At 30.7% G+C, this 14,394-nt stretch overlaps 2 protein-coding genes across 3 annotated transcripts; one reads left to right on the plus strand and one right to left on the minus strand.

Moving 5' to 3' along the window:
- Positions 1-2,160: 2,160 nt before the first annotated feature.
- LOC141451134 (cyclin-L2) lies at positions 2,161-10,048 on the minus strand. Of its 2 annotated transcripts, none has more exons than XM_074122277.1 (9): positions 9,752-10,048; positions 9,458-9,642; positions 5,986-6,106; positions 5,846-5,910; positions 5,182-5,386; positions 4,831-4,952; positions 4,346-4,429; positions 2,858-2,959; positions 2,161-2,528 (listed from the first exon to the last, which is right to left on the minus strand). In XM_074122277.1, the coding sequence occupies exons 1-9, from the start codon at positions 9,974-9,976 to the stop codon at positions 2,387-2,389; spliced, it is 1,251 nt and encodes a 416-aa protein (XP_073978378.1). In that variant the 5' UTR covers positions 9,977-10,048; the 3' UTR covers positions 2,161-2,386. The 2 variants fall into 2 exon arrangements, with proteins under 2 accessions (XP_073978378.1, XP_073978377.1); XM_074122276.1 differs by having other exon boundaries at positions 4,346-4,432.
- A 141-nt stretch (positions 10,049-10,189) lies between these two features.
- On the plus strand, positions 10,190-13,933 carry mRpS30 (mitochondrial ribosomal protein S30). The gene is made up of 7 exons (XM_074122270.1): positions 10,190-10,875; positions 10,997-11,111; positions 11,224-11,536; positions 12,338-12,505; positions 12,582-12,785; positions 13,216-13,396; positions 13,637-13,933. The coding sequence occupies exons 1-7, from the start codon at positions 10,454-10,456 to the stop codon at positions 13,872-13,874; spliced, it is 1,641 nt and encodes a 546-aa protein (XP_073978371.1). The 5' UTR covers positions 10,190-10,453; the 3' UTR covers positions 13,875-13,933.
- Positions 13,934-14,394: the final 461 nt, after the last annotated feature.

The raw sequence follows: 14,394 nt of genomic DNA on the forward strand, positions 1-14,394 counted from the left end.
AGGCGCCACGGTAGCCAAGCGGTTAGAGGCGAGACCTGCAAAGCTAATATGCATTGTGGTACTGGGTTCGATTCCCGGTCTTTAGGCCTTGGATTTTATTTAATGGTTAATAAAAGAAATTTACAGTAAAGAACGTTTGCTATTCGCCTCCGTCCACGACACCTAATTGGTAGTTGGACGTTAAGCCCCGCCTGAAAAAATAGGCGATTACTTTACTTTTATTTATAAGAGGGATGGACATCAAAATTAGTGTTAAATAAAGCAAATTCGGATTTAAAAAGATTCCGAACAGAAAAAGGTACAAAGCCAACGAGGTTCTTATGGAATATTTAAACAAGCTATCTTTAACTTTCATTCAAACCATAGAATCCACTTTACCCAAAATTTTAAAAAATTTTTACTCTCTTAGTGTAGTCACTCATTAGAATGTTCACCACTTCAGAAGAATCTGTGTAGAGTAGAAGCTATGAATAACTTCAAGTAAACGCACTTAATTCCAATTTGATAAAATAATTCACGTTTCTCTCCTCTGCCAATCTCATTTTAAGGTGAGGTACAGTCAAAAAGTAAAGGTGTTTCTCCAAAACAATTTTAATTCTGAAAATTTTTGAAAGTCCAGAAGCCATCCTAAATATTGCAGAGAATTCAGGACGAAGCAGGTATCCAGGAATTATTCTTTTTTAAAATCAGTAAGTATGATCACTAACACAAGACAGCAACAAAGATTACGTTGGATTGATGAAATAAAGGAGATATCAAGATAGCTGAATTTAGTTTGCTGATTAAATTTCTGAAGAGATCTAGCAGACTTGTTTTATGTCCAACAGCTGTAGTTTTTCTACAGTCTTACTAAATCTAATTTAATTAATTTTTAATCTAAAGGCTTTTGCAGAACCAAGTGTAACTAAGCCTTCTTCTAAAGATCACATTTCAGATTCTACTTTCTGAAGGAACTAAATGTAGCACTAGGTTAAGTTGAAGAAGAAAGGGTACGAATGGAATGTTATTTTCAATATTTTATCGTAAGAGCTCCTGAGATTTCTCTTGGGTATGCGAACTTCGTGACTAATTTTTGATTTATTTAGTCATAAACCACTATTTTTGGGTAGCTCTAAAAGTACCATATTTAAGATACCGGTTTTATCATAAGAGAATACGGTATGGCAACAAAAAAAGGTAGTTCTGTTTATCAGATTTTATTTTAGGCATAAATTACTTTTTGCTTAAAGTAAAATTAAAAATTTCGCGACTTATCTTTCCTCTGTGTAGTTGACGATTTAATGTTAGTTAGATTTTTAAAAACTATAAACGATGAGAAATAAATTTTAATTAAAAATCAAATATCAAAATAATAACAATACTTGTCGATAAAAGTAAATCTTTTACACCAACCTTGCATTTGAGTCCAGTTCTTTTTCCTCGAGCAGCGAGTTCAGAAGAATTAGAAGCGTATTCATTCGTCAAATCTATACTCAAGCAGCTATTTCGATCTCAACATTTTTCTTTAGGTACAGATTATCTTATTTCTTTGTGTATCACTTTTTCCTCTATGTTTCTTTAGTTATTTACTGTTTTGCCTTACACCACAGCCAACGCTTATCCTAACATAGCAGGGCAAAATCAATCACAGACTACTAATTATCAAACTTTAGTTGTTTTTTTTTTATGTATTTTAATATAAATAAGATAATAAAAGTTTAAGTTTAAGGCATCACTTTAAATTAATTAAAATATTTAACGGATTTGAACTTTCATGAATAATATCTTTATTAAACGGATTGTAATGTTTCATCACAAGTAATATTAGCTGTTCAAAATTTATTATTTAATTATCAGGAATAAAAGAAGGAAAAGTAACGAAGTTAAGCTTAGACTTCCATAGATAGGCTTAAACATGATTCATTACGTTAACATACATAGCCAATCTAAAAGCATAAGACTAACTCTATTACCTCTCTTCATACAGTTATTATACCCTTTCTTTGAATACTTAATGTACACAGAATGTATCTCAAAGAAATAGTTTGAAATACAAACCTGAAAGAGTTTTAATAAACCATGAAACCAGATAATTCCGGCAAGAAGTTATCAAAAATAATATATTTTCGGCGCCTAGGGACAGACGGAATAGAACAATCCAATTTACAAAGAAAAAAGAAGAAAAACTTAAATTATTTTAATTACAAATAGTGTACATTTGTTTGGTTTACTGTTACACATATTTACAAGTATATGTACAAAAAATTCGTAACAATATCTAGTAGAAAATTACTTCTTTTGTTTTGTTTGCATTTGTATATAAATGAATTTTTTCCGAAATACAATTAAAATTGTATGCCAACTGATCAGTTTTCAGTTTTGAAAAAATATGTTTTCATATAAATACTCAATGTCGGCTACGTATTCTTACATCCTCGTATTCTCTATGTTTTGATCTTGATTTTTTCTCAGAACTTGTATAATATTTATCATAACTACCTGAACGGGTACCCGGACTTCTTGATCTTGAACGATATTTCGACCTCTCTCTGTAATTAAAAAAAAAAAGTATTAAAAACCAAAAATACGTTACTAAAATTGAAAAGTATTTCAGTGATAATTCCTTAAATTATTATGAAGTTTCAGTTCATCTATCCTACACAAGAGAAATACTTTAATGGTACCTAAATTCATTTTAAGACACTCTGGTCAATAGTGAAAAATACACCACACGCTTATTTTCATTTAAAATTGTTTGGTAATTATAACAAGGAAACTGAAGATCAACAATAATTCATACATTTGGGAACATGAATACATGTAGTAACATTTAAAAGTTCCAATTACTTTTGTAATGAATGTTTAAAAAGTTAATTACCTTGAATGTTTTCTATTGTGTCGTGGTGGAGAAGGACTTTGCGAATAACTTCTTCTTCTATGTTTTTTACTCCTCCTTTCTGCAGACCTGGAGCGTCCACGACTACAAAATTACAGTCAAAATAAGCTCAATATGTAAGAACTAAAAGATTTGTTAGTAATTACTATATAAAATTGATACCTTTAAGGTAACGCGGACTTTATTATATGGTACATTTGTGGAATAAGAAATTTTACCTCTATACATTCTACACAATCAACTTATAAAACCCCACCAATTAGGAACTCAATCCTCTCAAAAGAAAAAAAAACAGTGCTTGATAATTAGTTTACATAAACTGTTATTCACACGAACAACTTCTATAACTTTGTGCGAAATTAATCAATGCACTGAAGAAAAAATTAAACAATTGGATTTGCGATCCAGATTTCTATGAGAACCTAACAATTATGTTGATTGCCACATATGTTTGTGCTAATGGACAAACCGAAATCATGGACATTTTGGGGAAGGAACTGTTTATTTTTTCATCACATGAGTGACAGATACTTTAATATCAAAAGCGAAATCAGTTTTATTGGTACTACTTTGAGGTTTTAAACCAAAATATCCTTTCCCAGTTTTTTCTTCAGATATTACGAGGTTAGGAATTTGAAAATAGTTGGCAACAATCGAAACAATGTTATTGTATTAAAAAAGAAGAATTTTGAGATTTGAAAGGTCAATAAAAACACCTAAAGTTCGAATAGGCTTGGACGCCCCGTCTATTCAATAATTTTCAGGTATTGATTGACCTTTGCATTCGCCGAAAATAATTTAATAAACTAATAAAAAAAAACTTACGATTTTAAATTGGTCCATTTAAAGAAAAATTCGAAATTAATAAGGTAATTTCAAAGGCGATTTGAAAACTATGTAATAAAGAAAGACACTTTTTAAATAATTCACGCAAAATATGATTAAGTACACCTGGCTTGGTAGCGATCAACAGCTTAGGTTCTTAAAATAAAAAAAATAACGACGTAAATAATAGTCAACATTAGTTTGATTTTAAAAATAGTATGCAAATAAACATTCTAGTACTTAATTTTGTGACTCCAATCTAAGACATTAAACTTTTTTTTGTAATCCGTTGAAGATGAAGCATCTTATTTTGAAACTAATGGGGTAAAAACATTCCTTAATTAACAAAGTATCACGAAAAGTTTTGCTTCAATATCAGGAACTAAAGGGCAGTAGATAGAATGGTAAAGCTTGGGAATTATAGTGGTACAAGAACAATGCCAGATGGATGTGTGCAGGTTACAAAACAGAAATCTAATCTGCACTTAGCAAAATTTGTATTGCACTTTTTGACCAAGTCCTTCAAATTGACAAAGTTCAAAGAACTTTTACATCTAATGCCACCGAACTATTTCATCTATTTGGAAGAATACAAACTTAAGTTCACAATTATAATCTACATTCTACAAAGATATGGTGAAATACCTGTGAGCTTTGGATCGTTTCCTTGGACTCCTACTATTTGATCTTGAACGGCTTTCACTTCTATTCTTTTCACTATGGTTGTTCCTGCTATATTAAAATTAAGCTTAGTGAAACATACTGTAAATTATAATACAATATTCTTTCTGCAACCGTGACAATTAATCTTCAAACGTATGAACTAAATTATTCTTTTGAATGTGACAGTTCTTTAAACATTTTGAAAATTATCTAAGCAAGATATAAATATTATTGCAGTTCTGTTATATGTATTGCTCCAGAACAGAATTGATGTCATTTGAAAACTTGTAATTCAAGAAACAGCAGAAAAAGTATAAGAGTCCCGGTATTCGTATTATTTCAAGTGCTTTTAGGCTCTTACAATTTGAGATGCAATTTAACGCAGTTGCAGAAAAAAATTAATATTTGAGAAGTGCCTAATAAATATCATTATTGAAACTATTTGGTTAAACATTAGATTTTATTACCTAGGTGAATTTGAACTATTTGGTGTATTGGTTCCTGACACTCGCCCCCGGGACTTCAATTTTGATTCTTGATATAGTTTCTTGAGTTCTTCTACTTTCTTTTCTAATTCATCTGCATTTACCTAAAAGTATAATGAGATAATATTAATGAAATTAGAAAAAAGATACGTGAATTATAAAATGCTAAATGTCTTGATGAACTACTTCAGAAAATATTTCCAAAACAATGTGATATAATTATATTATATTTATTATACAATAATAAACTAATAAAGCTCAAACATGAGAAAAAAAGTAATAAAGAGATAGCATTAACAATAAAGCAGTAAATTGTAATTAAATAGTACTCACTTTTGCCCTTTTATAAAGCAGTAATATTCGACGACATACGTCCAGAATTTGAGTTTCTGATACTTTAAAAAGTTCGTACCATGCTGGTTGTTTTGGAAGGCATATGCCCATATAACGTGCACTAAGATAAATACATGCGCAGGCTACAGTCTCAGGATCGTAACGCATAAACACATCGCTTCTTAATGCGTCATTCATATAATTCCTGTAAAAATTAGGTTCAAATTCATAAACTCATTTTTTCACATTTGAAAGCATTATTTTTAATATTTTAGTTTATATTTTCATATTTTGTAACCAATTGAATTATTTGATATTACAATAACAATTTATTTCTTTATCCATAGACACTTCTTACAAAATTTCAAATTTTTATATCCATTTCAAACTTCTTAGTCAAAGACAGTCTCAGCAAGTATTTAATAGACCATACTGTAAATACCAAAAGTAGGACTAAATTATAGGTCACGATAATCCCTATTTATAATTAGACTTCACAATTTATATTATTCCACAATTCATCTATATAGCCATGTGGCCAAACTTTGTAGCATAATAAATCAGAGAAACATATAAGCTACGCCCCTCATTGTTTTGAGTAATCTGGCACATGAATTTACCAATTACCAAATTTAATTTTACAATAATTGAAAGAAATACTCACCAAGATAGCTGCATAAAATTTTTGTTTCTTTCAAATCCAAGAACTTGAAGGTACATCACAATTAACTAAAACAAAATATAAACTTTTGTAAAAAAAAAGCTTATTTGATATTTCATATCAATTATCATTAAATAAATTACCTTATGCGGATGTTTAACGTGGACACAAAATCCCAGCTCTTTAAGAACCCGTCTCTCTGCCTTAATAACTTGAGTTTTCAGAGCTATGTAGTGCTGATCCAAAACCATAGGAGTTATAGGTCTGTAGGGCAAATATTCATTTACAATATCTATTGGTTTTGAAAGCAATGTTATTGGCTCAAATGGTATTTACAAATATTCAGTTACAGACCATTTTTGTTTTGAATACACAAACCACTTCAGAAAGAAATAAGATTCATATCAAAAAATGTTATAGTAAAGATAAATCCACTGTCTTCAAATTACAGAAATTTCATCAATATGAAAACTTTTATCACGATTAAGCATTGATCTTTCTCAATATTATAATTAGAAACAAATTTTAATTAAAAACAGAATGGTTAGGTTGAAATACACGATTTTTTTTATCTTCCATTCTGATCCCCCACTATCCTTAGTCTGAAACCTATGAACTATTTTCGTGTCATGAGAATGTCAAAACATATACAACCATTGAGAATTAATTTCGTTTCCCGGCAAGATGCTGATTTCCACTAATAATCACGGTAAGAATTCAATTACGTACCTGACAAGATACTGCATACCACTTTAGCGTGACAAAGCTTCACACTCTTTTAGAAGAATTTCGTAACACATCGAATTTTCCTTATACATTAAAAAAATAAATAAAAAAATACCATAGCACTTTCTTACAATTAAAACTGCAGAAAAAATGAAAACTAAAAACGTCGCACTTTCTCAAATTTTAATTTTTAGCAAAATACATTCAATTTCATAACATTTTAACCATACAAAACCGCACAATCCACTGAATAGAAAAACAAAATTAAAATGGATATTTCATTAATAAAAAAAAAATAATAATAATAATTTAAAGGCTAAAATAAAAAAAAAACATCAACGCTTACTGATGAACTTGAAAGTGATTAAGGGATCCCCTGATGACCACCAAACCAAAAAATATGAAATCCCTGTTCACATACCTATGCCCTAAAACCAACTAGGTTCTAAGTACTTTAAACCAAATTCAAAAAGCTAACATTCAACTTCTCATAAAAATGGAACATGGATGCAACTTTTTCTCTCAAATCTGCAAGTTTTAAAAAATAATTTCAATATCAACAGATAGCAGAAAACTGATATAAAAATAGAAGGCGCCCTGATGCAAGCTGAACACAATGCCGACTACTGAGGTTCCTCTAGATAAAAAAAAAAAAAAAAAAAAAAAAAAAATAGGAGTAGCGTGAGCCTTACCTACCACCGTGCAACCAACTGAAATAATTTCTTCCCAGATAACACTTCAAAATAGGATACCAAACTTATAATTAGGTACAAACGAGATACTGTAAGAACTTGAATTGGAACTATTCAAAACAAGATTCCAAACTTATATAGTTAGGTACTAAATGAAATACTTCTTGTATAAGAAAATTGTATAGGAACTATCTCACAATCGTATTAATTGTATGAAATAAAATCCTATCTAACCAAATACAATGAGAAAGCAATTATTGCAGTTAAAATACATATAACAAACATTCATGTTTCTCAAAGTTCGGAAAATTTGGTTTAAACCTAGTCAACATTTTTAAAAAATTATCATGTTCTCAGTCTGAAAAGACTGAACACATTACAAAAATACAGAAAGAATATACAAAATGCTTTATGTCCTAAAAATTGAGTTGACCATTCCCAACATTATAACAATAGTAATTCTACATAATTCAGCTTAGATCTATTTTTAACCTTGTCAAACCATCTTGGACCATTTACTTGTGAAAGCCCAATCAGAAATTTTCTATGCAACTTTTCTAGAATTTGGGCTTCAAATCACTATTAGTTTCTTCTTACAATGGATACTTACATGTCCAGTTTTCCATTATATATATTCTAAATTATATAAGAATTTCATACTGTTATCACGCAGTGCATACAATATTATTCCAAGGGATCATCAAATCAAAGAAATTCACATTCTGAAAAAAATTATTTTCAGCAATGCCTGCAACAGCCTTAAATTAGTTCCAAAATAACGAACGGAATAATATGCCCATCATTAATGAATGCTTACCAACTTTTCTAGTTTTTCCTCTTCACTAGGACTTCGCCGGTTATCTTATTTTGATAAAACACTGCACTATAGCACTATCTTCGTTGACCACTTGGCACTCAAACAACCGTATTACGTTCAATTAGTTTTCTTCAAGAACATTTTCATATTCAAGTGTCATAATTATGTCATTAAACACATTTCTTTGTATCTGTTGCACCATCCGATTTTGATATCTTGTCTCATCCAAAATAACCTGGATTTAATTCCTGGCGGAAGCTACGGAAGACTTGGTTATAGGTACATACCAATGAAAATGAAGATATTAAAAAAAAAAAATCTTCTTATCTTTAGAGGCTTCCAATTGCCTTTTCCAGTAATAGACTTAATATAAATTCATATATCCAACTAAGTAAACAAAACTTACGATACGTACCACCACCCTTTGGGTTTCCATGATCCAAAGTATTTTTTAAAACCTCAGTTCACGATAGATATTATACTAGTCATAAAAACAAAGAAAAGGAGAAATATAAAATACAATTAATTCAATTGTTATGTATCTAAATAGTACCGCTGGATCTAATAAAGCTTTTATCCACTGCCATATTTTTCAATCTTTCAAAGCATTAGGACTCTGTCCTGAGAAAGATAATATTTTGTAGATTGTCGCAAATAATTAAATACCATCATGCGACCCTCTATGCTTGTTATAAATAGGGAAGGTGACAACGTGGTTTTAGGGTGAACGGTCGCCGACCAACATGGCTGCTTGCCAGTCACTCGCCCTTTGTCACGCTGTCATACCATCTGCGAACGGAACCGCAAAAAAATATTTGAGCAAAAGATCAATGCTTTTCTTAAAATATAGTAACATGTTCTTTACTGTCTTCATACACATTAGATTTGTTTGAACAACAGAATCTAGTCAATGAAACAAATTAAGAGAAATGAAGACAATAAAGTAGAATAACACAAAAATAAAAAAAATAAAATAAAAATGAGCCAATAACAGTGACAATGTAATGTAACAGTAAAGAAAACACGTAAAACCTATAGATAAAGGCGGCTTGGTTACATATTTTTAGAAAAAGAAACTAAATTATCAACACCTGTGCTTCATTACCAAAATTATTGCCTGAAAAAACTATAATTTTCCAAAATCTCGTACCTTTCCGTTGTTATAAATGATGGTAACAAAACAAAGCTGAAATTCAAATAGTTATACGAAAATATCCAAAGAACGAATGCACATTTTTTTTTTTTTAAACCATTTTCGATAGCAACGAAGGAAGTTAAGTTCTATCTATGACAAACTACTCAGATTGTAAATATTTCAAAAACAACTTGCAATGGCTGTCGTTCTAAGGAATCCCATTAATCATAAATGATAGTACTTACTTCTGAGCGTTTACTTGACGAATATGATGAAAAACATTTACAACATCTCTAATTCTTCGAAGAGCTTCCTCAATTTTTGAAGCAAGGCATACGCATGCCATGGCCGTAGTGTCCATGGAATGTCTTACAAATGATTTGGAATAATAAAATCTTTGGAATAAAACTTGTCCTGTTGCCATTGCTACCTAATATGCAAATAATCAACATTAATTCACAATTAGCAACTTTATCTTGAGTAACATTTTAGTAAAGACTGAATGAGAAAGATAATTATATGATTAATTTGATTATTACCTGAGGAAGCTTCAACAAAATACCCGCAGTTTGTATTAATTCACAGCCTAAAACCCTTAAATCTGTTTCCGTGTCTGGTTCCATGCCATCCAGCCGAGACGGTGTGTTCACCAACTTATCATCGGGTAGTAAAACATTATTTAAAGATAATTCAATTTTACCATAAGGTTTACTAATAGATTTTGTAACACTAGAAGAATTGACTTCAGGTTTCTGCGAACCCATAGTCCCTGCACGATAGAAAACAACGCACCCCGAATCACTCTTTGCACAATGGCGTCCAAAATGGACGATCGTGAGTCAAGCTGAAATCTCGAAGTAGAACAGATTAAAAAGGCATTGGTAAATATTACAAGAAATGAAATAAATTTATATATAAATATATATTAATTAATCTCATTCAACTTGGAGAATTCTCGCAGATGTTTCATATTAAATAATAGTAAAATATACTAAATATTCTTTTAAATCAAATATTCACTTTCGACAGTTTGCTTGTTTTAAAGAGAAAAAATAATTAAATTTATTTTCATTTTACTTGACTTGGCATCCAATTGTTAATATGAGCAAAGCTTCTTAGCTCAATTTAAGTATTCACTGCTGTAGTAACGACTCAGTGCAATTCGTTACTTACAGAGTAACCTGCTTTCAAGATTCGAAACTAGTAAATAAACAATTTTATTTTAGCGCGAGGTAATGTAAATGGCTGCTTATCTAAAGTTGTTTCGTTCTTTTAATAGAAGATTTTCTTCTGTTGCTAACAATGAATACATTAATATACCGGAGTATCCTCCTATACTAGATGGTTCTCTAAAAGAAGTAAAGAGAAGGGAAAGAGAGAGCAAGTACAAAAAATACAATGAATTGCACACCGTTGAAGAAAAGTTATTCGCCTTAAATTTGGATAAATACTATGGGTGGAAATGTATGGTTTTGAAAGAGCATGTATACCCATATCAGTTTCTACCTTTTGTGAAATTTATAACTAGAACGTATCTGGTTGATGTTAACAAAGAATTGTTTTGTAAAGTTCAAAATGTTGATATTGAAGAGTGTAGAGAAGCTGCGCAGAATGTAAAGAAATATTTACAGGAAACAATACTATTTGAACTTAAAGGGAAAACGTGAGTAGATTTTTTTTTTTATTGTTGGACTCTAAATGCTTCCACAAACAACTCCTGTTCAAATTTAACTGATGTAGTTTTACTTAAATTGAAAATTGGGATTCAATACTTTCTATTCTAGGAGAATCGAGCATCCAAAAGAACAAGATTTTGTGGTAAATGATGTAATCGAATCCATAAACAGTATTCTACTGTCATTTCTCTCATCACAACATTCACACCTTCTAGACACTGTGGTACGCCAGAATTATACTTAAGCCTCCACTTATCATTGTAGATGTACGTAATTAAATAATAAAGTTTGTGCGGTTTCTTTTATTTATTTAGTTTTTTTTTTTTTTTTTTTAGGTAGATTATGAACCAAGGTTGGAAGCCTTTTGGAAGGTTGGTTCTTTTAACCCATCAGATGCTGTTTATAAGGAGCGCCAAGATGAAGGTCTAGATGCTGAAGAATGTTCAGAGCTTGTCGATCATTGGATACAATACTTTGGAACTCCAGTAGTCCAACTAAGACATCGCCTACCGTTGCCTCAGTTGGAAACTCAACACTTAACATGTTACAATCAACCTCAAAGCACAATGATTGTACCTTTAGAAAATAGTGATCCTTTTTTAAAATATGGGATCCCATTTGAAAGAAGAAATGGCACTTCGATACCAGGTTCGTTATTATTATTATTATTGAGTTATATGTTAATTTAAATTGAAATATACTCGGGTCAAAAAGGTACAAAAACTATCATCTTTTTTATTTAATTTTTTTAATTTTAGTACAGAAAGATATTACAGTGCTTCCCTATCAGTCTTGACTTGTAGTATCTCTAAACCCCCAAGCAGAATTTGTTTTGTAGTCAATATTCTTTTATCGATTCCTGATGTACACTGTGGACACTATCCACAAATGCATTCAAGTTACTCTTTAAAAAAAATATATCATAGAAGGGCTGTTGGTCGGGCGTGCAAGCCATATATTTGCTTTTCTGAAAATAATTATAGGCCCCTTATCGTTGCAGTTTTTTCTGTGCATGCAATTCCTCACTTCGGCTTATGATATCAGTGTTATCTGCTTAGGCGATCTTATTTAGAGAGAATGCCCTCTAGCGCCTATTCAATAATAGGTTTGCCGATGAATTTGGTCACAGCAATATTGGAGATGTGTGTTACTCTTAGATAAGCCCAAGTTAAAGAAGGAGGGACGAATTTTTTGTGACGGTCTTGTGAAAGAATTGAACAACAATATTTCGCTTATTTCTCTCTTGTATGTATCACTCGTTAGTTAGTTTAGTGATACAAGAACTTGGGAGTTTAAATGTAATAAATTGTGAGAAACTTATTAATTTAATATTTTTTAATAACGAAATGTTTCAAAATAGTTTACATTGTAAGATTACCACCATCAACAAGCTTTAATATATTTAAGTTCCACGAATAGGCTTATTATTATTTTTTTCTTCCCTTAAAGGACACTGGCCAGGGGATGAAAATGAATTTGGATTACTTTCTTACCATAGCCAAGGGTATCTGGTAGATAGACCCCCACATTTTGGAAATAAAGAGCACGTCGAAAGTTTATTTGCCCAGGTTATATTATCTTCTTACGGATGGTTGCATGGGCAAGCTAGTTATCAAGGTAAATAAAGTACATATAAATTTAAAATAATTTTGAATAATATTGCGCATAAATTATTATAATTGTTATTTTTCAGGCTTTTCCACATTTTCTGATGTTACTTATCCCTTTGTATCACAGAATATTATAACTGATGGACGTCAGTTTACATTCTCTTTATACCAGTTAAATACTACAGCGCTTCATTCGCAAAATAGTATGAACAACAATAGAGCTAATGTATGTGTAACCATGCCTACATCATTATTGTATGAAGAGATTCGTGGAAATGAATTCATTGGTAAATATTTAGACGTCTTATTGCCGCTAAGCTTAAAATAATGCTTTATTTAGAGACTCGCAGTTATTGCGTGAAGCCATGTTTTGTCCCCCTTACTGTAAAAATTAAAATTAAGTAAAAATATGATTTGGAAAAAAAAATGAGAGTTGCAGTAAGAACGGACTTAGTAGCTAAATGAGAACCGAACGGAAAAGTTGAATGCGACGAGCTTAGCAGCACTTACTGTTAAAATGTGTTGTTAGGTCCACTTTGTAAGAAAACAGAATTATTACTTTTGAGGCAGTCTACGAAGAAAAACAAAATAAACAGTTACCTAATGAAACTAAGCTTTTGATTTAGTTAATTTATTTGTATTTTTATTAATTCAATTTTAAAAGGGCGTAAAGGGGATTCAAAGAATGGTAATTAATAATTTATCAATGTTCGACAGGATGGAATGATGATGTAGTGGCTTCGTTGCTTTCATTTTATTTAAACAAACCTAAAAACAGAGAAAAAGAGCTGGAGTTTAAACCTTATTTACACCCCGAAGAGAAATATGTTGCAGATATTAAGGATAAAGAGCGAAGAGTCTGGTTGCATAAGCAGTTTAGACATATGTACAGCAATAGGTAAGTTTACATAAGATTTTGTGCAATTAAAAGTTTATCTCCACAACGTTTTTAAATAAATGTAATAATTTTAAAGAGTCCACCTCCAAAAAAAAACATGTTGCAAACCTTTTTAAATCCACTTCTAGTAAGATTTGAAAGCTGACTCTGCGAGGTTGCATTAATTTCAAATTCTTCTTGTTTGATGCTTTTGTAAAAATATTTTAAAATGGTATGGCCTAATTTAATTATCTGTTTAAGGCCCAGACATAGGCTCCCATATGAAATCTATGATTGGGAAAGGATATACAAAGTGAAATTTCCAACTCGTCCTTTAGATGCAAGATTAAGGCCATTTGAACTAGATTGTAATCCTTTAGAAGATAGAAAGTATAACGAACACATGCCACCGTACATACCCAAACAATTTCGACCAAAGAAAAAACATTGGACTGGTTGGAGATCAAAATTTGCAAAAACCTACTATCCTGATGTATAAATGTAGGTAGTAATTTTTTGTATGTATGTAATTATAATAAATATTATTTTTAAAGCATATTGAGATTACTCTTATCAGATTGAAGGAACACAAAAAAAATATTGCAGACTGCTGTAAAGAAGCCATCGAAATAAACGAAATTAAAAATAACTTTAGTTATATTGATTTTTAAAGAATGGAAATTCAATTTAAGCTATGAAATTTACGACCTTAGAATTTAGTGTAGTACATGCTCGCTAATACGATTGAATGGACTCAATTTGAAGGTGCGATCTTCTACCGAATTTGTAAACAGTTTATAAAATGTTGCTTCATAATCCAACTAGATTTCTTGGAGTGAGGCGATTAATAGTTATATTTATAATTAATACTTATAAAAAATTCATGAGCAAGGAACCTTGCAGTTATTATGCTCTGGTAGCACATAGGATGTTTGCGATCCCATTTAAGATTGGATTACACTAAAACGTATAAAGGCCAATGATCCACTCATATTCCAAATAAATACATTCACACTGTG

This window comes from Rhodnius prolixus, unplaced genomic scaffold (genome assembly GCF_049639745.1).
Source record: "Rhodnius prolixus isolate KJV_2025 unplaced genomic scaffold, Rpr scaffold_8, whole genome shotgun sequence".
In the NCBI taxonomy this organism is placed as follows: domain Eukaryota; kingdom Metazoa; phylum Arthropoda; class Insecta; order Hemiptera; family Reduviidae; genus Rhodnius; species Rhodnius prolixus.

Excerpts from the sequence above, each read along its gene's own strand:
- LOC141451134 (XM_074122276.1), bottom strand. The coding sequence starts at position 9,976 with ATGGGTTCGCAGAAACCTGAAGTCAATTCTTCTAGTGTTACAAAATCT. Across the intron at positions 4,433-4,830 it reads AATAGTTCAAATTCACCTAG|CAGGAACAACCATAGTGAAA; the intron begins GTAATAAAATCT and ends ATTTTAATATAG. Across the intron at positions 2,529-2,857 it reads CACAATAGAAAACATTCAAG|AGAGAGGTCGAAATATCGTT; the intron begins GTAATTAACTTT and ends TTTTAATTACAG.
- mRpS30 (XM_074122270.1), top strand. The coding sequence starts at position 10,454 with ATGGCTGCTTATCTAAAGTTGTTTCGTTCTTTTAATAGAAGATTTTCT. Across the intron at positions 10,876-10,996 it reads TTTGAACTTAAAGGGAAAAC|GAGAATCGAGCATCCAAAAG; the intron begins GTGAGTAGATTT and ends TTTCTATTCTAG. Across the intron at positions 12,786-13,215 it reads TCGTGGAAATGAATTCATTG|GATGGAATGATGATGTAGTG; the intron begins GTAAATATTTAG and ends AATGTTCGACAG.